Source organism: Strix aluco, chromosome 1, assembly GCF_031877795.1.
Source record: "Strix aluco isolate bStrAlu1 chromosome 1, bStrAlu1.hap1, whole genome shotgun sequence".
Classification (NCBI taxonomy): Eukaryota; Metazoa; Chordata; class Aves; order Strigiformes; family Strigidae; genus Strix; species Strix aluco.
In genome coordinates, this window is record NC_133931.1 from 14,382,238 (window position 1) to 14,408,394 (window position 26,157).

Here is a 26,157-nt window from a genome sequence, read left to right on the forward strand (position 1 = left end):
CAATGCTCAAGTGAAGTGGTGTGATGGTTTAGCCCCTGCCGGGGTCTGAGACCACGCGGCCGCTGCCCCTCCCCCACAAAGGGAGTGAAATACAAAGCCCCGAGGCTGAGATAAGGAGAGGTTTAATACAGCAGTGCAACAGCAACACAACAAACAACAATAATAATAACAGTAATAACAATAAACAGAGCAAAATCTCTACCAATACAGCAGTGAGAACAGAGCCAATCCCACAGTACACCCGGTAACTGACTGTCCCTCTTTGGTGCCAGGATGTGACATCCGCATGGTATCTGAATAACCCGGCTAGAGCTCCCCCCCACTGCTGGGGAAACTTAACCCTATCCTGGCTAAACCAGGACAAGTGGTAAATTCTTTATCCCTTGGCATTGAGAAACAGGCTTCTCACCAACAGACCTTGATGCTCCCTTTAAGTAATGTTAATCACTTTTCATCAGCTAGCCTGCATGATGACTGGAAAAGACCTAACTTGACACCAGTCACATTTCTCTTGTTAGAAGAAGTTTTTCTCAAGAGCTGCTTAGAAGAATTAGCTCACTGACAAACCCTGACCAGTTTGAGGGGAAAAGGGGGAGAAGAGAGAGGGCAAACAACAAGGGGTGACAGGGGCACACCTTGATTCAACAAGCCTTTGAAAAGTTGTCCCGTTCTCTACAACTTAATAGCTTAAGACCAGAAAACAATCTTGTGTACACCAGTACATCATCCATAGATAATCCCATATATTATTCAAGATTACCTACCAGATTTTGCACTTGGGGCCACAGTCTCCCCTCCCTGCAGAAAACAACATAAGAACGAAAGCATTTGAGCAATTGTCTGTCAACTGTAACAGGCATATGCAACCCTTTAATATTTACAAATTGATATCCATGGCTCTTATTCATGCTTACAACAAATAAAGACAGTCTGTGTTTGCAAGCACGAATGCCAGAACAGTTTTCTTGGGGGCTTGTCTAAACAGGAGTTGCTCCTAATTAACAACATGTAGGGACTCTTGCTCCAAATAAAAGTGCCTTCCTTCTGCATAGCATGAACAGGCTAACCCAGAACACACTGCTCCTGCTTTGCAGTAAGTGTGTTCAGATTTAATCAGGAACTATGTTATTTGCTGAGAGGACATTAGGCATTTTCTTGCCAACTGTCAGAAGTCATGATAATGGAAAAATCAAAATCTTTGCCTAGAAATGAAGAATCAGGCACTAACTTAGGAAGAAATCGCTCTTGCAGCTACATGAAACTTGCAGTTTGTTTTCCACCAGGGAAAATATGCATTTTGAAGTTTCTTGCATCTTTTTCTGAACCAATGGGTAAGATTTTTGCAAAAGCAGTGCCTGCACAGGAGTCTAGCTTTCCTTTTAAACCCCAGAAAAGGCCAGCCCGCTGGCTGAAGACAGTAATGATGTCACTAACTGGACCACGGTCCAAATATCTCACCCAGCTATTTCCCTCTATTGAGTCTAGTAGTTTCTGCTTGGCTAACACAGAATTTGCAGAGCACCATCCAGTCCTGATTTCTATGCATGAAAAGACAAAAAGCCTCCTGCTCTTCTTGGTAATTTTCTGAATAATTCATCTACCATTTCCCAGTACATCCTATATAGTCTCTCTGTTTATCCTGGCAAGGCCCGGTAAAAATGTGCAGAGAACAGGTTGGTTCCTGGCATTCAACAGACAACAGGACATGAAGACTTTCATATTGTGCTCCACTCCTTCACGTCTTTTAATCTTCCTGAAGCAATCATACACACACACACATACATATGCATCTATCATAGAATCACAGAATCACAAAATAGTTTTGGTTGGGAGGGACATATAAAGGTCATCTAGTCCAAAGCCCTGCAATAAGCAGGGACATCTTCATCTAGATCAGGTTGCTCAGAGCCCTGTCCGACATGACCTTGATTGGTTCCAGGGATGGTGCATCTACCACCTCCCTGGGCAACCTGTTCCAATGTTTCACCACCCTCATCATAAAAAATGTCTTCCTTATTTCTAATCTAAATCTACCCTCTTTTAGTTTAAAACCATTACCCCTTGTCCTATCACAACAGGAACTATTAAAATGTCTGTCCCCATCTTTCTTATAAGTCCCCTTAAGTACTGAAAGGTCACAATATGGTCTCCCCAGAGCCTTCTCTTCTCCAGGCTGTACAACCCCAACTCTCAGCCTTTCTTCAATAGGAAAGGTGTTCCTTCCTTCTGACCATTTTGGCCTTCCTCTAGATCCACTCCAGCAGGTCCATGGCTTTCCTGTGCTGGGGGCCCCAGAGCTGGACACAGTACTCCAGCTGCGAGCACACATTGCCAGCTCACGTCCAGCTTTTCATCTTCCTCCAAGTCTTTCTCAGCAGGGCTGCTCTCAATCCCTTCATCCCCCAGCCTGTATTGGTACCAGGGGTTGCCCCAATCCAGGTGCAGGATCTTGCACTCGGCCCTGTTGAACCTCATGAGGTTCACACAGGCCCACTTCTCAAGCTTGTCCAGGTCCCTCTGGATGACATCCCTTCCCTCACACCACTCAGCTTGGTGTCATCTGCAAACTTGCTAAGTGTGCACTCAATCCCACTGTCTATGTCACTGATGAAGATATTAAACAGTACTGGTCCCAGTACAGACCCCTGACAGACACCACTCAACACTGATCCCCATCTGGACATTGAGCTGTTGACCACTACCCTCTGGATGAGACCATACAACCAATTCCTCATCCATTGAACAGTCCATACATCAAATCCATAATTTACCAATTTAGGGAGAAGGATGTTGTGGGGGACTGTGTCAAAGGCCTTACAGAAGTCCAGGCAGATGACATCCGTAGCTCTTGCCTTGTCCACTGATGTAGTCACTCCATCACAGAAGGCCACTAAATTGGTCAGGCAAGACTTGCTCTTGGTGAAGCCAAGCCATAGATCTATATAGATAGATATATAGAAATGTGTGCATACATATTTGTATATATATGATATATACAAATAAATCATATACATACAAATTATATGTATGATATATAATATTTGTATCATGATATATATTATACATCACATATATGAGATATATATATCATCTACATCACAGAATACATCATTATTGAGCAACTTTTTTTTTTTAATGGAAGAACAAAACACCAGTGAAGAGACCATTTAAAATGGAGATTTTTAGCAGAATTTAATAATTGCTGAACAACATACACTGATGTTGTAATTAGTCATGGCACAAAGCATGTCCTGCCTCAGAGTGCTCAGCTGCCACTGATGAGTTCCAGCATGCTCACAGGTTACCACTGCATTACATCTCACTTTAGCATATACCCTTGGTTTCAGTGACTATCCCAGCTTGAGCACTGCCAGTCAGCATGCATTGAACTACTACAGTTTTATCACCTTAAGGTAAACTCTGAGCAAAACCGTATTAGATCCCTTGAAAATGAACAATGATATGCAGATGGGAAAAGCATTGCAGGTGGTTTCTGCTATCTTCAAATTCATTCACACGTTTCATATATTTTGGAACTTCTGTCAGAAAAGGACTTACTTATTTCCAGCTAAAGCAAGTCACAATGTCCTTTGTGACAGAAAGATATGGACAACAAAAACTATCTTGCCAAAGATGAGAACAATTCATGGTGGCTAAAGAGCATGGCATTTCCACACCTCTTCTCAAGGGACATCATAGGTGCTCCACTGGCAGGTACAACTGCGCCTTTCTGTTGGAAAGTTTTGTATCCTCCTAGAGGTCACAAAGTTTGGCTGTTTTCTGAACGTAAGCATATGACCTGTCTACAGCATGGTATCCAGGCATCTTACTAAAAGATGGCATTTTACAAAGTGTCTCAGAGACTTAAAAGCATAATTCCCACCGAAAGTTAAAACTCACAGGTCAGCTGCAGACCAAATTCAATACAAAATAAGTGAGCATATGGTGGGTTTATATATATATACACACCCAGGAAAATACAGAACTACATGAAATGTCCTTCACACTAAACATTTGCCTTTGCATTGTCAGCAAAAAAAACCCCCAAAAACGTCAGTGACGATATAAACTTTGTACACAGAGGCAATCATGAAGGTACTCTGCAAATGCGATGTGTATTGCTGGGACAAGCATTTCCAGCCAGGCTTGCCAAGTCTCAGCTGAAGTGTCAGCAGTTTGCTGCTGCCTATTCCTCTTTCTATTTATGCTTCAGCTCTGCAGTAACTTAGTTCTGTTACTTGACATTCACAGGAGCTATAATACCCTTTAAAACATGGGGTCGTACTGGAAATAGGATGAAGATATTTCTGTGCTGGTAGCTGTGGCAGAGAAGGAATTTTACCATCTGAATTAGTGTTAGCGAGGGTGTCTTCAAAGCAGCTCCTAATATCAGTTCTCATCACTGTGTTTATCTCCACCTTTTTGCCCACAGCCATGAGGAGATGCCAGGACACAGAGCCAGACAGAGAGATTTCAGATAAACCATCTCTTGGTGTACTGCGGAGGAAAGCCTAAAGCTTCCAAAGAAGTGACAGTTTGCCAGTGCCCCTGTGGCTTTAAATAAAACATTGGGACTGCCTCTTTTATGAAGTCCTTTTTCATAAATTCAGAAAGTAAATAGGTCACTGAGCCTGCAACCAAGCGTGCACAGGGATATCCCCAATACTTGTAACACCTTAGTAACGCTGGCAGGGGTCAAAGCAAGCTCTGGCGAACAAACACAGGCATGGCTCAGGGTCTAGGATGAAATCAAAATGACGCCTCTTGGAGACACTCTTTCAGCCCACAACTTCAGGCCAGAAATTCAGACCCACAGCCTCCCTTGTGAGTATTCTATCCTGCAGAGGAAATTAGATCTGTGTGTTTGTATCGACCTGTCATAAAACTAGAGACCACTTGCAAAACCAAAATTTGGAATTTTAAACCTCAAATGTATATAATCTGAGCCTGTATCTGGTCTTCATTTAAAACAACACAGCATAACATTACTGATTTGGTAAAACAGTGGATGTAAACAGGATCTTTAGGTAACTTTTATATCAAGTTTTGGAATGTTTATGCTGGCATTTTTATAGGGTTTGACCCTGTAAGGGAAAGGAACATTTTCAGTGGACTGCTGACCCCTCTCCACTTTTCTCTTTGTGAGGTGACATACCCACGTGTGAGGGCAGTCTAACAGTATCATCAAATCAGAACAATATTTGTTCACCTCTCTTTTTCAAGAAGCAGAAAAACTCAGTATTTTGCAAGGTTACAGATCTAACGATACTCTTCTTCTCATGTCCACAGGAAGCTATGAAGAGGCTGATCTTGCGTGCCAAGCCATTTCACTTTCATTTCACTTTTAACCAAAATGTGTACAAATATAAACAATACTTCAAATTGCCTGCACACTTGAACCTTGAGAGCTTCTGTCTCGCTGGGCATAAAACTGGGTTTTACAAAGACGAAAACACAAAATGCAGGCAAGTTATTACTTCACCTAGTCATAAGGAAAGTGGAAGTCTGCCTGTCTTGCTCCAGCTTCTTGTTTTCTGGGCTGAAGCTGTCAGAAATCAGGAACTCACAGTTTTCCTCCTCTATAAGGAAGTCAAATATAATTGTGCTTCTCACTCATGTATGGATGAACTGGGATGCACACATGGAATAAATGTGTGCAGGTCAAGGTCTATGTGATGCTGCTATGTGGATCTCCAAAAGAACCAATGTACTCCTCACTGAAGAACAAGCCATCTTTGCTTATGTTCATCAACTAGGTTTTATTCACAGTATTCTTCTGTGTCTCCATTGCAAGGATATTCTTAGGCTTACTAAATCAGTAAGTACTATGGGGACTAATTTTCTTGGGGATGTATTCCCAAATCTAAACTGAAGACTGAAATTTCAAAGTACAGACCAGAAACCATAGGATAACTGTTGTTATCAACATCCTTTGACTGGATTAACACAGTAGCCAAAAGTCTACCAACTCTCGTGGACTTATGCTGAAAATCACTCTCAATAAAGTAAGAATTTTACAGAAAGAAAGCTGAGGAAGGAGCAGCGTAGGTCTCATGGGAGGCCAGTGAAAATCAGTGAAATTTGTGTCCAGGAATGCAGACCTGTTATCTCAGTAACATAGCTGGGAGAGGTAAATGTTCCTTTGAAATGCTAAATGGGGCAAATATGTCAAACAGCCCAAGCCCTACTGCTACAGCTATTCCTGCTAGCACTGCCATTCAGGATCCTGGAGAGACAGACCAGGAACTGGGGAACAGGATGCTGGACTACAGGTCTTCATCACTGGAGTCAAGAAGAGGGGCTGCAGCAGGGACACAAGGGGCTGTGGGTGCCAGAAAGCTCTGTTGTGTGACTATCCACTCTCTTGGATGCACGTTGCATCCCAAGGAGGTAGGGGAGCCAAAAAAAGCTAAAGGCTGAGGTCCCTTATGCAGCAAGGCTGACATCTCTTTTACAGTTATCCACAGGGAAAAGCTGAGTATGGCCTTGTTATGCTCTTGCGCTGTGTGCAGCAAGTTTCAGACCTCCTGAGAAACAAGGAGGTCTTTCCACCCACCTATATCTTCCAGCACATCTGGGGAAGAGCAGATCCATAACACCCAAAAAAGGACCACAGTACAGAACAGGTTTGCACTGCAAACAGTAAAAGGTGTCATTATCTGCCAGAGGTAACCCAAGAAATCTATGGGAGAACTGAAAGCGGCCAAGTGCCTTATCTCAAGTGCAGTGTGATATTTCTCCCACCCTGTCAATGTGACAAATAGTTTTGATGAGACGTTTTATGGCTTTGGGTAACCCCTGATCTCTAAGTCCTTCCAGGCATGGCTGCTCTCAGCCTAAGCATCACAGACCTGCAGGAGATCTCCCTAACGTTTTATGCTCCTCAGAGGAGCACCAACTGTTTGCACACATTTCAGTGGTCCTTGGCAACCCTGCTGAAAGCAAGAAAAAAAATTCCTGCCTCCATCATTAATAATATGTCATACTGCAGTAATATCTCAATTGGTTTTAGCAATTGTTTTCCATCTCTACACAAAACTCTTAACCAATCACTGTGCTGTGTAATCATGAGCCTCATTAAGCACAAATAGCCAGTACCTGACAGGTAATAAAATGAGTAAAAAAATACTTAGTGCTATGTACTGTTGTTAACAAACCCAATTCAAGACTTTTTACTCACTTCCAACAAATATGTAGGTTCATTGTAAAATGAGTATAGATGCAATACTCTTTCAATATACTGTACGTTGTATTAAAACCATCACACTTTGTTTATCTCTTCCCATTCTAAATGAATATCTTCCTTTTTTTCATGTTTAGTGTAACTGCATTACTGGGCTTTATTATTATTTTGAAGAAGCTGTGAAAGCAGTAAGTGAAAAAATACTGACTAGAAAAGGCACTCTGTATTGGATTTCATTAAATAAAAAATAATCTTACCATATTTTGGCACTGATTCATGCTTTTTTTTTACCTCCTATGCCTGGCAATACTGCAATATGCAGGGTGTTACACTGACAGAAGACATGATTCAAAGGAGTTCTTTCCACTGTCTTCCAGAAGTCTATTGAAATCCAGTGGTTGGTCACTAAACTATAAAATAAAACTGTAACTGATGCAAATTTTTAAGCACTGAGAGTAATGATCCATGTCACTGGATCACCTAGAGGTGATTAAATTGCTAGTGGATGACCTTCACGGTGCAAAAATAGAAATGGAGGAACAGGTAAGACTATAAAATGCAAGGTTGTGCACTAACAACAAAATGCTCTGCTGAGAACTGAGAGCTTGGAGGCTGAAATCAACAGAGAGTAAGAAATAGCTGAATATACAGTAGCTAAACTTTCACTGACAAGCTATCAACAGGCTGAGACCATACAAAAAACAAAGGCAATCTTAGGTTGTACTGAGATGTTTCCAGAAATGATGTGAAATCCAGTTGTTCATGCCACTGCATATGATATTACAGGACATCATCTAAATATTGTGTATTGTTCGTGCCATCCTCCTTCAGGAATGATAAAGTCAAAGAGATGCAATGAAGCAGTGCTACGTGGGCATGAAAAATGATGAGCCAGTGTCATAAGCAGAGAGAAAAAGATACTGGTTTGGGAGTCTAGCCTTATCTAAACAAAAAGTGAAAGGAACAGAATTGCTGTCTATAATCTTGCAGGTGAGTTCAAAGCAGAGTGCAAGAAAAGCAATTTAAATCATGCTGAGTGATACTAAGGTAAAAGTTAGACAAAGGTTTGGAGTAAAATTTTCTAATTGTTACCCAAGGCAAGAACTTACCTTTTAGAGAACTGTAAAAATATACCAAAGGATCATGTGTTATAGTATTCTGCAGAATACCAGTCCTGTGTTTTATAATTATATGACTTACATTGATTTCTATGAACAACCTTGGGAATACTACAGGGAGGAACAATATCAGAGGCTGGCCCTTGAATGCACTATACCAGGACTCAAAGTCTTTTTAAAGTCCTGTTTCATGTCAGCTGCAAAAAATAAAAGCTCTAGTGCTGCCTATATTAAGACATTTGCTGTTTATATTAAGGCTTCTAGTAAAAGTGGGTATACAGTTAAACAGACATTCTTCATGTGCTTGTCAAGGCACAGGAGTTGTAAGTATGATGAAAGACGTCCATATTTGTGAGCATGCTTCCTTGCTTTTGCACAAGATATTACTTCTTTTTCATTTTTACTGTACATGCATACAATAGCCCTTATGTGGCTGATTGGAAGGATGGGTATTTATTGGCCTGTCATTATTGTACAGTTAACACCAAACTAGTGGCATGGTTTCCTCCTAAGACCTTTGTCATATACAGCAATGTCAAAAAATGTCTGGGGAACTGCTGTTCTGGGAAACCACATCAGTGGGCTAGCAGCATGCATAGAGGCCAAGGGTCTGGTCTGCATACTTGCTAAATCAAAATGCCAGGAGGAGCCGCAATGGCAGAGGATCCCTCTGCCAGCTCCACATCCCAACTCTGCATTTTACCTTTGGGTGAAGCCTCTAAATGCCTGTACTCAGTTGGCTTTCCTGCCTTCATGTGCAACACCCACCCATCCCGCTGAGACCCAAATAACCAGGTTTGTAGGAACCTCCAGCCTCTCATCTTAGATCTTGTGAAGCTACCATGAAGAACCTGACTATATAGATGTAGTCTATAAGACCCTAGTCTTTTTAAGCCCGGAATTTGTCTAAATTTATATAGTGGCATATGATTTTTTAAAAAAAAAATTATTGAAATAATATAGAGTATGAAATTATTAAAGTAAATAAATCAAAATAGGATAGAAGCCTAAACAGACTCATGTTAAAGCCTTTTTCAGTTCCCTTAAGTTGTCATGTTTCCTTAAGAAAAACATTGCTTTGAGTGTAAAATATAAGCCAGTATGACCTTCACAACCAGCTGGAGGCAACAAATCAGTATAATCCTAATTAACATTCTGCTCATTTATATATGTTTTTCTTAAAGAGAAACCTGTAACATCCAATAAGGTTTCACTGCAAGTGCCAAATGAAAAAGAAGAAATGAATCACCATCTACAGAGGAAAAATAAAAAATGTCTTGGAAAGCTATTGACTGCCCCAAACTACACTGAATGAGTTTCAAATGCATCTATGCCTAATGGTAACAATGATTTTACTCAACAATTCTGCACCATAACACTACTGTATTCATTTTTTAAACATAGAAAGGATTGCTCTCTGACGCAAATGTTTTAATGATAAAGAACCATCCTATCTGCTTTAAATCTCCTTTATCTAGGTCACACAAAGATGTAACATGAAGAATTATGGTTTATGAATTTAAGGAGATTACTCAACAGCATGTAGTTACTCACTGCTTAAATTCTGGCAGGCTAATGAAGAACTTTATCATTAAAGACAATGGATTAATAAAAATCCTAGTTAAAGACTAATTCTATTTAAAGGATTTTACTTTTGCAAAAAACTAGCCTGGAGATGGTTTCTTTGGATGAGCTCAGCGTTTTTCTGCATCTGATATATGAAATGAACAGATACACAGCTGCTACATAACCACTCGTTATGAATAGTTCCTTCTGTTCAGGATGCTATCAAGGATCTTGTCTTGTTTGATTAGGCCTTGTTAAAGGTTCACAAATAGATGAGCTTTGAAAAGAGAAATATTACAGAAGTGTTCTTCCTCTGCTTTTAAAAGTAAATGGAAATTTTCCTTTAAAACAGTAAATAAATCAGTAAGGAGCCCAGAGAAGTTCTGCTGCTCTATTGAACAGCTTGCTCCCATTTTGGGCCATGTGTTTGCCATTTCTCATTCTAGGCAAAATTCTCTCTCCATACACGTGGAAAGCTCAGTGAACAGGTATTTATGTACTCTGACAATAAATTCAAACCATAACTTCTTACTACTTTAATAAATCAGAACATGCACACTGATCCTTATTCACCAAGTAATGGCATCAGCGTTACATATGCTATCAACCTCAGCTGAATGCTGGTAGACTTAGATTACAACAATATGGTTACGTTTACAACATGCTCCAAACTTTAGGTCAGGCCTGAACTTGAATCCAGAACACATGCTGCACAGAGAGTTAGGGATAGGCTTTAGATGGGCAACAGGACAAGAGGAGGTGAGAAGTCAGGGCCTGCACTGTGTTTTTACACAGACTCGGATAGTCACCTATCATCAGTGTAAATGGCCCAACACTGTGTGTTAATTCTAAACCCAATTCATTTACTCAAGACGAGCCTTGACATCACCTGTCCTGAAAAAAGGCAGGATCTGTAGGAGCCTGGGTATGGTTGCTCCTCAGATGGTGTCAACGACCACAGTTGGGCAGATGGACCATAGGCACTTCTTGTTGCAGCCACCCAGACATGTGGAGGCATGCTAAAGAGCATGCCAAGGTTTAGTCAGTTACCCACCCTGTCTATCAAAAGCACAATACAAACAGTGCCAATTAGGTCTTAATTTGTACATAACTACAATGAGCTTTCTGAATGCTGAATTATACAAGATTTCAGTCAATACGTAGGCTGTGCATATATGAACTGCTGAAACTGCAAAAGGTTTGTGGCCACTGGAGACATGAAACCATTGATCAAGTGGCCAACATCCTTCTGTGCCTTCTTCCACAGGTCTATCATTTTCTGAGGTGGATTACTGATATTTTACATGAGAAGTTGTGCTGTGTACAGTCTTCAGCCTGCAAGCAAAATGTCACAATTTCCAGTCCACTGGAACTTTCCCTTAGCCACTATGTTTAAATAAATTATTCTCCCTGTGTTTATTGTGCTTCTCCTAAACAGCATACGCGATCCTTTTTTCTTCCTCCTTTGCCCCAGTAATATGTCTCCCAAGAGTACTGTTGTTGCTGGCCTCATAAACTGAGATGTTCCATATTCATCAGAAAATAAATCAACACAGAATACAAACATATTTCTTGTGAATTTATGTAGAATACACTGTTTCAGCTGGTGTTAATTTACAGTCTTAACCAAAAAAAGTAATATGAAGTTCTTAATATATTAGTTTGGAGCAGGTCTAGCCCCTCCGTAGCCAAAGTGAATGCAAGCAATTATCTTTCAACCACCACTGTTTGATTCATTACAGTAGGCCCAAAGTATAGTGCTTGGAAAAAACCACCACTTTATAGAAACCTAAATTGATTGGATTTTCCCTGTTATGAAATATTTTTAAAGGATCTAGGCCTTGCAGCACTGTGATAAAGCACAGTGGCATACAGAGAAAGCAACAAATCGCATTCCTTTGTGCACGTTGAAAGAAATATTATTATTTTCAAAAAGGTGGGATAATGGTTGGACACGTGCCTGATTTAATCATGTCTTTGATTGCATCTGTAAAGGCGGGAGAATATATCTCATTACCTTCTAAATGAATTACTGGATGAGACATGCCTCTCCAAGGGGAAAAAGTGTTAACAGTTCTAACACCTTCTTTCCTCAACAGCGGACTGAAAATCCACTTTCCACAAGCAAAGTTGGAGCTGCAGGACTATGGAAAACCAGGAATTTATGCACACAAATAAACTCCCCAACTGGGCCCTTTGTGGACAGTGTGAGAGGATCTGAGAGAGCTCAATCCCTTTGTTGTATTGCTGTGCAGGCAGTGAGCACAGAGGAGCAGGTGGTTTGCCCTGAGATTACTCTTGCTCTTGTAATGCCAGCATGACACAGCCAGCAGGATTTCTGGCACTAATGTGATCTACTGGCCTTCCAGCATTTATTACTCTGTACACTGCCTGCAATCTTTTCTCTATTCTTATCCTTAACTGGCTGATATAAAACCAGTATGTCCTAAGCATGCAGTGGGTTTCTGTCCCTCAGGTTCTTAAGAAATGGATCTACAGATAACCTCACAGACACCTTGAAAATCTCTCTTGGTGGCAGGAAGAGTTGCGATGTTGGCATCTCATGAATCTCACACGATCTGGGATAAAATTCTGGCCTGACTTAAGACAGCGTGATCAAAGGAATCAGGTTCTCACCTTCACATCTTCATAAAAAACTCACTTGAAACAGAAAGATTTCAGAAGTTCTTGGCCATTCATTTGAAAATGGATACATTACCCATCCTTAAATTTGCTAGAAAAGCTGGACAGGTGGTACTGTCAAACACTGTATCCCTTGTACAAACTAACCCAGTTGATTTTGCACTGAAGTACGTTAGGAAGTATTCTCACAAGCCCTCCCACCACTGCAACTGAGTGGATAACAATCTCTGGTTACCAACTTGTAACAGAATGCTGATAATATCAGCCACCACAGTTTAAAGAAGACATCACACTATGCCTTCATGAAATATACAGTAATTCAGTTTGGAAGGGACCTCTGGAGGTCATCTCATTCAAACTATACTGAGAGCATGTCCAGTTAGTACAAGTTGCTCAGGGTCATGTCCAGGCAAGATTTTAATACCTCCAAGCTTCTCTGGGCCCCTATTCTGATTTTTTTACTTACCCTCATGGTGAATAATTCTTTCCAAATGCCTAATTAGAAATTCCCTTGCAAATTTTACCTACTGCCTCTTATACTATCCCTGTGCACCTTGGAGAAGACTCTCTCCCTGTTTCCCTAAACCTTCTCATTTAAGTAGTTTAAACCAGCAGTAAGATCCCCCTGAGCCTTCTCTTCTCTAGGCTAAGCAGACCCATCCCTCAGCATCTCCTTGTACATCATGTGCTCCAGCCCACCCCCACCCTGAGAGCCAGGCTTCCTTGGGGCTTGCTCCTGTGTGTCAATGCATTTCTTGTATGGAGACACCTTCTGAGGAGTGAAATATAGAAAGAAAATAGAAGAAGTAAAGTGAAAGAAGACAGATGCATCCTTGAACCCTCATTGGTGGGATCGATGCAGGAACCCAGACTGGCAATCTGTATTTCTACCTCTATCTCTTTTCTTTTATTTTTTCCCTTTTTCCTTATTATCATTAGGTAATGCAAGGCATACTATATCACTTGCCATAATTCATTATATACTTAGTCAGTTATCGTGTATTGAATTAGTACATTGTGGGAAATTAATAAATGTCTGGACTTTGAGACTTGCCTCACCGTTGTCCACTCTATTGGGGATTTACGAATCTAAGTCACTTGTTTCCCTCGTTTGAGTGTGATGTGACACACCTTTTTGCTGTCTATTTTAGATAATTGCATAATTTTGCATAAAGGTTGAGATAATAAGCTTTTAATAAACCTTGGTTTATTTCTTTCATTTCATTTGCTTTTAAGAACCTACTTTCATCGTCCTGTCTAATTAGACAAGCAGCAGTATTATATCAATGGCTCCTATCATGGAGCCATTTTTCTTGTCAGAGAGATCTATTTATTAATTTAACTTCATCTATTTCTACCATTTCCTAAAAGACTTGAAAGGTCTGAGTTTGTCCAAATGCTATTAGTATTGAAAATACTTTAGTTGTCCACCAGTCTTTAAGCTTCTAGCCCCAAATAATTCTCAAAATGCAATTTGTACAACCTCTTTAGGGATTTGTACATGATAACGCTACTTTTAGCCTCTTCACATCACAATCTCCCCGTTTGCACTGACCAAACAGCAAAATAGCAGTTCAAGCTAGGAGTTGCTCTTTCTACATCTTACTAAAAATAGCTAGAGGAAAGTATAAGTTAATTACATCCTGAGCATCAGGAAACAATTAACAGCTTTCTATTATATCACCCTGATTTCTAAGCTATATAATTATATGCTGCTGCAGAAAAGGATGTGTGATTATCAAGAGAAAGATCTTTACTGCAAAAAATGAAAGGAAATTGTTCCACCGCTGACAATCAGCGCTATAAATAATGTTTAGCTAATATCTTTTCAGAAGTCATTTCCATTATTTGCAATCCTAACTTTGAGTGATGTGTTGGCCATATGTTGTCAGATTCTCCTCCCAAAGAGGATGAGCATAAGTGCTGGACTCTGATTCCTCAGACAAGTGCTCACAACTTCAGCTTCATGTGAATATTCTGCAATACTCATTGGAATTAAATTAAAAACCATTGGGTTTACAAACTGTACTGTAATTATGCCTGCGTTTGGTTTGCCTCTTAAATCAGAGCTGAGAATGGCTTGTGAAAACACAAAGGAATACACAGGCCTGTTTTAAACAGCCCCAACGGTTTGAAGACGCAAGTAACAATGTGAAGAGCAACGGATACAAGATATGAATACCTCTTTTTAACTCCTGACAATAAACTCATTTGGGCCAACACACAGGAAAGTGCTGCAAACACAGAGCCAGCGGATTCTACAACAGTTCAGCCAAACACTAATAGAAACATTATGGCAATATACCCACTTTGGCAATGGCATTTAGTGTGAGAAGCAATTAAACAAACCCACATAAACCTCTACAACTCCAAGTCAAAGGCCACTGTGCTAGATGGCAGCTGTGTTACCAGGGATGGGAGAATCTTCCCAAATGAGGTAGATTATATAAGATCCATAAAGGATAAATATGATAATGTCAGTGCTGCTTATGAGCAGTAGAACTCTGGTCTCTGCAGATTCCTCGTGCAATGCACCTCCAGGACAACTACACCTCTCCCCCAGAAAGTTCAAGTTCTGTTCTAATTTCTCCTTCCCTATTATCTTACACCTCGAGGCTGCTTCTATGTACTGTCCTTGACAAACATCATCTTGTCTGGCTCTAATCTAGCCGGAATGCTTTTGGAAAGACAGTTTCCACAGCTCTTGATCTCAATAACATTGCCCATCTTCCTGATTCCTTCCATTGCCTCCTCCTCTTCTGTCACACCAAACACGTTTATCTTCTCTTTCAAGCTCCAACCTTTGCTATCACGATCTCTCAGATGGTGTTGGCTTTTTCTCTGAGAGGCCATCTAGTTCTCATTTTGCCATTCAGTTTTAAATCTTCAAGAGAGAATCTTTGTGCTTGTTGCTTTAATACACAGGAGGCACCCTCACCCAAACAGCCACTGAGCTGTCTGGATGTAGTCCCCCAAACCCTGTCCAGCATTGCTATGATCTCTATCAAAAACTTGACATCTAAACAGAGGTTGGGCAGGGAAAGAATGGAATAAAGGGGTGAGAAGGGGCTCCTGGAGTGGCACAGCTGTACTTTAACATCAGGGTTTCACTCCATGAGCAGCCAATCTCACTGTGGTTCCCCAGTAAAAGGGGGAGTTTGTAGAGCTCCTCACCCCCTAACCCCAGTCCAGCTGACCTTATTCCTTGCACTGTCATCGGTGCTAGTTTGACACGATAGTAACCTGGCTGAGCTCCCCAGACTGCTCACCGTGGGGTCAGACACACACCAACGCAAGGGCACCAGGCCAAGCAGCAAGAACCCTGGTGTAGGGGAGTTGGGCTGCCCTTTTCTGCAGCAGCATCTAGACACATTGGCTCAATGCCGCTGTAAAACCCACAGCATGACTTGCAGTCCCCTGGTTCTCCACAGAAACCAGAAAACTCTCATCTGCCTGCAAATCCCTGTGACACAGCTGTGGGAGCCCATGTAATCACCCACACAATTGCAAGGAAATGGAGAATTATGGCCTTGTTATGTGAAAACCAGATTCTACATTTGCTCTGAATTAGCAAGCCCAATCAAGCATATTTTTTAATTATTCATAAATGCACCTTTGAGATCTGAATGCATTTACTGGATTGAGGCACTGTTAAAAAGCAAACTACGAAGACTGTAAAATTATAGGGCTGGTGATTAAGGTAGGGGGTTACATTCTGAAGTAGTGCTGTAGCCCTGTGATGTGCTGGTCATATGAATTACATAGTATAAATTTCAAAACATACGAAATGTCAATATTTGCCTCTATTCATGCACAATACCTTGACACAAGTGCAGAAGTAAAGGTAAAAACTTTGAAAGAGAAATAATCTAGGCAAATTGCAAACATAGTTTCTGTTCCTATCTGGTAACAACATGTGCATTGAGCATTTAAACTCAACATGATTTTTATAGTCTGTCTTCTGCTGGAGTCTGAAATTTTTTAATGGGAATCCAGCAAATGTTTGACTAATGTTGAATTTAGGCAAATTAAGCACTGAGGGAGCGGTAAAGCAAACGCAGTAGTGGCTGCTGCCACCGTTCCTTCTCTCCATCCTTGACCATGTGCTTCTGCCGGCTCCCTCACCCCGGTGCTGGCACTGGTCTGACCTCAGGCTGAGCCCGTTTAGAAAGTTACATTTTTCTTATTTGGCTTCAGCTGCTTTAGTTCCCTGAACTTCTGATCCCAGACAAACACGAGTGCGCAGTGCAAGGGAAGCAGTAAGAGCAGGGAGGTAGCAGCCTGCAGTTAGATCTGCTGTATCAGAAAACCACAGCTTTAAACCGTAGTTCAGTGACATGGGGTAAGCCAGCACCCATTTCTCCCCTCGTATTTCTTCAAAGAAAGCTTTTATGTGGTCATGTGGTAAATTGGTTTGTAAAACTGATCCAACAGAAATATTAGCCATCCAAAAGCCCTGCTGATCACTTCTCCAGTGCAGGTCACCTTATGGCGATGGTCCAGAGATGCTTAAGGCAGTCCAAAGGAGGGGAAACACAGAGGCGGGAACCAGGAGGCAGAAACACCAATGTCAGTGAGAGTACAAGAAAGAGAGGACCACTGCTTTCAGTGGCAGTACTATCTTGAAGTTTTAGCCATCCAACCTACTAGTGCCTCTCCACTTCTCTAGCTCCAGGCATACCTGGATTGCTGTGCAGTTGTACTATGACAAAGAGCCCAGCTGAGGAACAGAGAAATAGATGTTAACAGCAGACCTGCTGATGATCACTGTCTCAGGAAGCTCCTTTGGCTTCACAGGTTTCTCTAGAGACTGAGTGAGCCTGTGATAGTCTGTGGGTTATCTTTTCTCTTTTTCCATGCTTCCATGCAACTCAATGCTTGAGTTTTCCAAAAATAAAGGAGTAAGACTGCACATTATTTCACTTCCACTCCTGCTATACAGCACTCTCCTAGTAGTGTAGGTTTAAATTTTTTCTTTAACTCTTGAGATCAGTTTTATTCTTTCTGCTGCAAGGAATAAAGGCATATTCACAATACAGTCATTTCTCCTTAAGGCCACAGGAAAAATGTGGGATTCAAGGGAAAGGTCAACTCTCCAAACAGTTAAAAAAAAATGTAAAAAATTAAAAGTCATGACTGTTGTTGATATTTATGAAATTGATTAAAAATCCCTTCTCAGCTTTCCTTCTGGTAGTAGAGGCAAACTGCCTTTGTGAATCTGTATCTCCATTCTATAATACAGTCTTAGTCAAACTGGTGTAACTAAGGATCCTTGTGAGCCTGTGTTCAAATAGGTTTAAGCTGTATTTAATTCCAGTGGCTTATACATGAAAATTGTTTAAAATATATGGTTTATATGTCCTGCTCTTGCTTAAGAAAAAGAAAACAACAACCCATGACTAACATGTGAGGTGCATCCTTCACTCAACGAATGCCAGTGGTTCTGCTGAGACCTGAAGCTTTGCAGTTTCTGACTTTGTTAACCTTTAGAGCCTTGATGTAGTTTTTCTTGAGGGACCCCGTATGTGAACCAAACCTGCTTAGCTCTTGCTTCTTACCCAGCCTTTCATCCCCTTTGCTAGTTCTTCATCAGTTTAATCTCTTCCAATGAAAGTTTATTTGAGGAGATAACTGTGTTCAACCCTGGCCTTGAACACAGGAAAAAAATACGTTTCAGTCAGCAAAAGGACACACACAAGCCTGCTCTGCCAGGAAGAAAGAGGCAAAAGAGTTAACACAACCACAATACAAGGGTTACAAAAATAAAACGCTGAATAAGTGGCAAGAAAGGTAAAAGGCCCAAAGCCTCAGGAGGGAATGTCTGTTTCTGCGAGCAGACCCTAAGCCAAGAGCTACCACCCAAGCCAGCACTCAGTGCCTGGACACTTAGTGATAGGGATGAAGACATCTACATCAGGAACTTAGCTGGTCTGCAGAGAGGCTAACGTTTGCTGCTGTGATGATATCCTTCACTTTTTTAAGTTTTACATCACAGAAAGCATTGAAATTCTTTAAGTTTTACACTTAAAAAGTACTGGAGTCTACAGATATAAGAAATAACTCAATTAACGACAGATGCACTGATTCCTCCCTAGTCGTCCATTTATCCAATAACAAAAGCTGGTTGACCTCCCTCCTGGCTTCAGTCTGGTCTCTCACTCTACAGATGTGACTTTGGAGGGAGAAAAGAGCAGATCCTTTCCCGAACGTGGTACCCAGAGCTCCTCACCCATCCCAGCACACACAGTATTACCTCTGCATCTCCACACTTGGGAGGTATTTTTGGCTGCACTTTCCGGGTATCACTCTTGGGCGTGATGTCTGACCTCCCAAAACCAGAAATTCCAATCCCGACAGAGTCCCACTTCAGTTCCCCAAGTTTGGCAGCTTTACACAGACCCTCCCTCACTGGCCAGAGCCTACCACTGCTGCAAGAAACTGCTACCAATTGCAGCCAAGATTTGTGTTGCAAGGGCTTTATTTTTCTTCAGAGCATACAGTGCCTACCTCTGCCAGGACTTGATAAATAGCTCAAATTCCTAGGCGCTATCGCTGCACAAACAGTAAATAATAATGACAAGTGATAGGAGGACTCCTCTGTTATGGTGCCAGCCTACAGCTGCTGACCCCACAGGAGCAGGGATTGTGTAATCAGTGCAAAGCTAGATTGCTTTTGGCATATTAATTCTACCTCTCCTGCATGGGCATCAACATCACAACAGCTTCCTTCACCTGTTCATGGACAGCACCTCTAACATAAAATAAATAAAAAATATTCTTGCACATGCTACACACATCCAGGATCCTTTGCTTCCCTGCTGATCTCTGCTGACCTGAGACAAAAGTTAATGATTGACTCCATCTGGAATGGAATACATAAAATATACAGCACAAACCACTCATACAACATCCGCCTTCTTGTGTATATAGTGAAAGAGTGATTGCTATTTGAACATGCATTGTTAACTACTTGATCTCTCAGTTGTGCTTGAGGAAAGCTGCTGACAGGAACGACTGAATTATTAAAAGGCATATCTTAAAGAAAAGAACTGAGCAAACAAAAGCCTTACGTCTTGATTTCTAGAAATGTTGAATAGCCACAAATTTTACTGAAGGACATAAGAAATTGAGATTCCTGGCCCAGAAATCATACACACACACACACACACACACACACACACAGAGAGTATCTGTGCATGCATGCATGCATGCTTATATGTACATATGGGACTTGATGTCATCAAAATTAGTACAAACGGGCAAGATTGAAACACATGAGAAGGTGCACCAAGTAGCAAAGATTCTAGAAAAAATCAAGAAATTTGAGAAACACATGCTTTTTATAAAACTAAAATAATATTAATTAAAATATATCATTAAAAGTCTTGTGATAGCGTAGAGTTAGCAGGAAACTTCTTGATTTCAGAGCACTTAATTTTGCGGCTCTACCAACCTTCACTTTGAAACCTCTTCTTTCAGTGTATTACTCTGGTGGAACCTCACAGAGAAGATTGCCAATTTTTTGGTTGCTTGATTTTGGAAAACAAATTCATGAAAGTGAAATTATTTGGACAGAGAGTTCTGGAGCACTCTGTTTCTGGAGACCTCTGTTTCAGAGGTCTGATGAGATAATCTCCTGTGTCCTGTCTGCCCTGAAGAAGTCAGCAGACAAGAGCCTTCTCAAGTGAGACAACAGAAAACTACTGTTTTTCAGGGTTAGTTCTGAGCCCAGTCAGTAGCTCTTGGCTAAGGGAAATGCAGCCACTGATGGAGAACTAAGGAGGTTGCAAGAACAAGGTGCAGGTGGTGGAAAAACACATCATGTCTTTAGGTGGAAGTACAGTACTGAATTGGCTTAGGCAGATTACAAAATGTCATCTTAATGAATTCTGTCCCTAAAAATGGCATATACGTTTGTTTAATATCTGAAGATCATTCAGGACCTGAATTGAGACAATTCTAGACAATTCTGTATCTTAAACCCCTACGTTCCTTTTAGCATATAAGCTTACACAGTTGTAGCAGCACATCACTAGCGTGTTAATATACTTTCAAACACAGTGATACCATTTAAGAAATTATGTAACTATAAGGTTAATATATTTCTATATTATAGCAATACATTAACACTAAGGCTCTCTTGATTACATTTCTCTAGAAACTGTTATTGTTGTGTGCCCTGGGTTCTTTGCACCTAAAGAGTTTCAACGAACTTTTGAACTCTACCACCATGAAAAAGGTTGGCTATTTATTGCTCAGAATAAGAAAAAAATTTATGGACCTGTAGGTGCTATCATCCTTCAGAAGTTAATGACTCTGAAAGTTATTTACTCCCATATGTAAAGTTTTCTTAAAGTGATAATCTTCCTGAAGTGAGACCTTTGGAACACCAGTGAAAACTGGTTTTGACTTGTCTTGCAGCTTCGAAATGTATAGCTGCTTACTATGTAAAACCCCTTTTGTAAGATGAAACTCATATACAAACTCTGATAAAAAGGCAAACAAATTTCTGTTGAACTGTATCTTGCATTTTGTCTCTTCCAAAAGAAAGAAAAGTCTCTAAGAAACATGCTTCATATTTCCCTAAGTAGAAAGAAGATGCTGAATTATAAGAACTATCAAAATCACTGGCTCATCTAACAAGTTCCCTAATTATTTATTCAACTATTTAACAGAAATGTGAATCGGGAAAGGTGTTGCTTCATGTAAAGGCTGGTGATAAAGAGGTATAAGAAAGTCTCCAGACACATTAAATGTCATTCAAGTTACACATACTACAGAGAACTGCACCATATACCCAATGGCAATTTCTGATTTTAAAACAAACAAACAAATAGATGCTCTTTTAATATTGTTGTTTGGTCAACTGAAGCCTGAAGACATCCTGAATGACTAGGCACATTTTCTGCAAGAAATGAGGGTCTCTTAGAAGATATACCAGATTTTGGTGACAATCTCGCATCAAGAAACAATCAGTAGACAGGAAGATTTCAGACACCCCTGACCTGTAAGACAGGCAGCCAGCATGTATATCAAAACATACCCATTGAAACTGCTTTTGGTTGCCAGAGGCAAGACCAGCTCTAAGTAAGTTAATGCTCAAACCCAGACAGAGATACTTTAATCCTTCTGCCAAACAATGCTGAAACAGGCATAACCTGTTGCCTTTGACCAGGAGAGAAATGAGCTTGGAACTGCTCTGCTTCCAGTAAAATTATTGACTTCAGTAGTGCCGTTATATGTCGCCGTTATTAGGCTTCTGACGAAGACTATCCAAAGCACTAAGGCTGTGACATCTTCCTTCAGGCACACCCAGCGAGACCAAGGAAACTCAGGGACATTTGCTTCCCCCGGGGTGCCCCCAGGCAGGTGTTTGCAGTGAGGGATGTAGGCGTGGAGGCTTTGAAGGGCTCTCCCAGTCCCGAGGAAGCTGAAGGCCCTGTGATCCTCTCAAGCACAGCTCACAGTTTCTTCAGGAGACAGGTCCATACTCATCACTTGTAACTTATGGAGCCTTTTAAGGGCAGTTCTGTTGCAGCCATCCTCAAAAGAGCGAGCTCACCACTGAACAGCTATAGGGTCTTTGAAACTGCAGAACAACGGAGGGAAGAGCTGGGTTTTCAGGTGGTTGGAGCTGTCAGGCAGCCAGAGCCTCGGCTGTTTGTCCTTGCAGGGCCATTGGTGCCTGGAGAGCCCACAGTCAGATCATGTCCATCCCAGCTCCCACCTTGCTCTTCCTAGTCTCCTGCACAGCAGTGAGAAGCTGCCAAAGGGTCTGTCCTGAAGTGCTACACTGCCGAAATCTTCAGCTTTGTTTCATGGCTGTCTGCCTGATAATATAAAGGTTCACCAAGGGCCAAACTTCAGAACTCCTCACTTTAAAAAATATGTTTCTATTAACTAAAAGGAGTTAGGTATTCACTCAGCCAGTATAGAAGCAAAGGACACTACTGGATGTAAAAATTTACCACATTAGCTAAATATAGCTCAAGATCCTGTTTCTTTTTCCATAAATCACTCCACCCATGGACCAGGATTTACATTATGGCCTCATGTCCCACAAACTGCTCATGCCCAAAGCTGGTGGGTGCAAGCGTAGAGCCAGTGGGTGCCAGCAGCCAGCTCCCTGGGTGCCAGCTGACACAGCACACACCAGGGCAGAGGCTCCTGACCTTGCAAAAGAGAAACACAGATCACAAGCAACCAAGGGACAGTTCCAAGGAGAGGGAAAAAACTCTTTGGTCTCCTCTGCTCCCTCCCCTAGACAGTGTGCACTTGCCTGAGGAGGGGAAGGGGGCACAGGGCTTCCATCCCCACTACGGGCATGGCCAGTGTGCAAAGCCAGGCTCACCAAGGCACTGCTCAAATAACTTCAGCCCTCACTGCATGAAGAAGTCCCTGTCAGAGAGGGACAGATGTGCAACAAACAGGCCACAGGAATGGGGGCTATAAGGCAATGCATGAGGCTGGGGCAAGACGGGCAACAGGAACTTTGTAAGGAATTTAAATCAAGCAGCTCTCATAAGTATTTGAGTGTAGACACATGTGCTGTTTGGTCTAGTATAAGAGTGCTTTAAATACCTACATTTGGTTGGGTTTGTGTAAGCAACACCATGCTCACAGTTTCGTTTTACACTTTTACTCCTAAGTTATGTGTTCATCTTGCAGTATGCAACACTTGCTCATATGCACTTTCACCCAAATACACACATAATCACCTGTCTGGCTGCATCACTCCCGCTGGGGGCTTATCTTGCATTTGTAAGCATCACTAAGAATAGAGTACAGTATGTTTCCTTGAGTGCATGTGTGTGTTGGTTTTCTATCATCTGTTTGCCTGCCCCAAAGGCTGGTGAGATAGCCTGTCTTTGATCCTGAAAACCCTCCATATTTTCATTTAGCTTTAACAATTATATACTTATCTTGGACAGGAAAGGGGAAACTTTAAATGCAGGGTTGGCTAAAACTTGTCTACTGGTGGTTTTCTATTGCATATTTTGCAGCTTTTATTGTCTGGAAAACTGAAGAAATTGAACCCTTTGCATAGAGTATCCCAACAGAGAAACAAAACAAAGCTAACAAAAAACTCGGGGAAGAGAGACAATTTTGGGTGCAGTTTCACAAGATTGTTCCAGCTGACCCAACAGCTCACCACTGCCAAAATGGGAGATCTTGCTTCTTCTCCACCACCTCCTCTTCCTGCTCCTGGCTCCACATTCCCAGCACCTGTGGGTTCTGGCAGGCAGCAGCTCAGAAAACTAACCTACCCGCTGGATCGCCACATTGGATCTGCTCCCGGGAAAGTGCAAGAAGTACGCAAGGAGGCACGAGGGAGGAGGTGGGACTACACAGCCAGGAGTGGGGAGTGGGAAAAGCATCAGGGGGAGAGCGGATCTCCCCACTCAGCAGTAGCTAGGTATTATGCAGGCTGAGTTGTTCGTGAAATCAGAGTCCAAGGAGATCTCAGTCACTTCCTACAATTCACAAAGGAATGTCCACAGGTAACCTCACAGGACAGGAAACAATTATTTTGTATCTGTAGATCATCCTGCCCAAAAACAGCACCATGTTTCATTACCTTAATAAATGACAAGTGTCATCCTTGATTGTGACACTGATGAGCTGATTCTAGAAGCCACATTTGTTGAAGTTTCCTCATTCTTCTCCTTAGGGAAAGATCGCAAAGCCTTTGTTTTTATATGTAACTATCAGGTATATAGAAAGATTAATGTGATCTTAACAGAAATTTTGTATTAGCCTTGAATCTTCAACTTCTAGTGAGATAAATTAGAAACACCAGGATTCGTAACAGACACTGGGATGAACAACTCTGCACCAAGTCCACCATGCAGGGCCTGTGTGCCGGTGCACCCTGTCACTCTAGGTTTCACTTCAGGCTACTTTGAAGAGGAATCTCAAGCTTGGAGCAGACACTGGTGTGTACTGGAGCCAGACCACTATAACAATGTTTACTCCCAAGCATGGGTATCACTGGTGTGCATCACAAGGTGTCAATGGTCCTCACCATGTGGATGTGGCTGATAACAATGTGTCTGTGCTAGCAGCAGTGATGGCACCTCCCAAATTAAGCAACATTTCTATCATTTTCCAGTGTTTGTCTGGCATTTGAGCAAAAAGTTCAAAGAAAATTCAAGCAAAAACTACTGGGGAAATATTTTTACAGTTTCCTTCTAGTTAGACATATAAATAATAATAATGATGATGATGATAATAATAATAATAATAATAATAGGATTTTTCTTCCTGAATCACAAGATGTTCCATCAACAAACCGAAAGCCTTAAAATTTCTTTTTTTCCTCTGTAGCGTATGGGTACAGATGGCACACTACACACATCACAGAAATCAAAAATTAACTGAGTCGGGCGTTTTTGTTAAATGTTTCTGTGCTGCACACAACTCCAGTCACACAGCACTGTTAATTACTGCTGGCACTGACAGTAGGGATCCCCTTCCATCTGCTGGGACCAGCTGATGCAAAAAAAGCCCCAGCCAGCCCCTGGAGCCAGGCGCAGCCCCGCAGGGTCACTGCCCGGAGCCGCCGCGAGAGCCGCAGAGCACACGGGGCTTCGGCAGGAGCGGTTCCCTGCGCTCGGCTTATTTCTCGCTGGAGTGCTGAAACACTTTATTGCTTACGGTTTCTTTGGGTTGTTTTAATCTTTAAAGATGCAACTCTCCTTCTGCATCGCTTGAGCCCTTTAGCGATGCAGCAGCCTTTCCCTCAGACGCATCCTACCCCACGCAGGGGAGCAAAGGTGCCCGGGGCAGAGGACCCCCGAGGCGGTGACTCACCTCCCTCGGCTGCCACCTCCCTCCTCCTCCTCCTCCTACTCCTCCAGGCTGCGGAAAGCGGGGCCGGAGCCCGGGGGCGCGCTGGAAGCAGGGCAGGTGCTCCGGTGCAAGGACAGCCCGAGGGGACAGACCCTCGCCCTCCGCCCCGCAGAGCCCCCTCCCGCCTTCAGAGGGGCCGCTGCCGACCCCCGGGTACGTGTCCCCGGCAAAGCGGGGGGCAGGCACCGCTTACCGGAGCTGCTCGCCGGTGAGCAGGACCTCGGCCATGTGCTCCAGCTCCGCCGCTTTCTGCTGCATGCTGCTCATGCCCTCCTCCATCGCCGCCGGTCTGCGGGCACAGCACCGCCGGGTGAGGGGGGACCGGGGGGACCCGCCGCCCCCCCCCCCCCGGCCTCGCTGCCGCCGCTGGCAGCTCCGCGGGGCTCCTCCCGCCCGGCCCCGGCGGCTACAGAGCTTGTCGCCGGGGGTGGGGGGGCAGCGGCAGCCTCCCCCCGCCGCTGGCGCTCACCTGAGCGGGGCAGGTCACTTTTCCCCTCGGCAGGCTCGGATCCCCCCCCCCCCAGCCCCGCTTCCCGTGTTATTGTGTCACAGGCAGGCGGAGAAACACATGGCTGCAGCCGCCGCCGCCGCAGCCAGGCTCGCCGAGGCAGCAGCGTCCCCCCCCGGCTGTCACCCGGCAGGGTCGGCGCTGCCTGCCCCCGCGGGAAGGGGCCGGATCCCCGCCGGAGGCTGCCACGGCCTCGGCTGCCCGCCGGCCCCGCCGCGCCCCGGGCAGCTCCGCCGCTCCCCTCCCCGCCTGCCCCGGGCCAGGGCCGGGGCCGGGGCCGCGGCGGG

The 26,157-nt window shown here is 42.8% G+C and overlaps 1 protein-coding gene across 1 annotated transcript in view; it reads right to left on the minus strand.

Moving 5' to 3' along the window:
* Positions 1–25,878, minus strand: part of DEPTOR (DEP domain containing MTOR interacting protein) — a 77,299-nt gene extending 51,421 nt beyond the window's left edge. Inside the window, exons 1-2 of the mRNA XM_074849049.1 lie at positions 25,832–25,878; positions 25,556–25,651 (exon numbers count right to left, since the gene is read on the minus strand). Of these exons, the coding sequence (XP_074705150.1) occupies positions 25,556–25,641 (86 nt within the window). The 5' untranslated portion in view covers positions 25,642–25,651; positions 25,832–25,878. The remainder of the gene's footprint in view (positions 1–25,555; positions 25,652–25,831) is intronic.
* Positions 25,879–26,157: the final 279 nt, after the last annotated feature.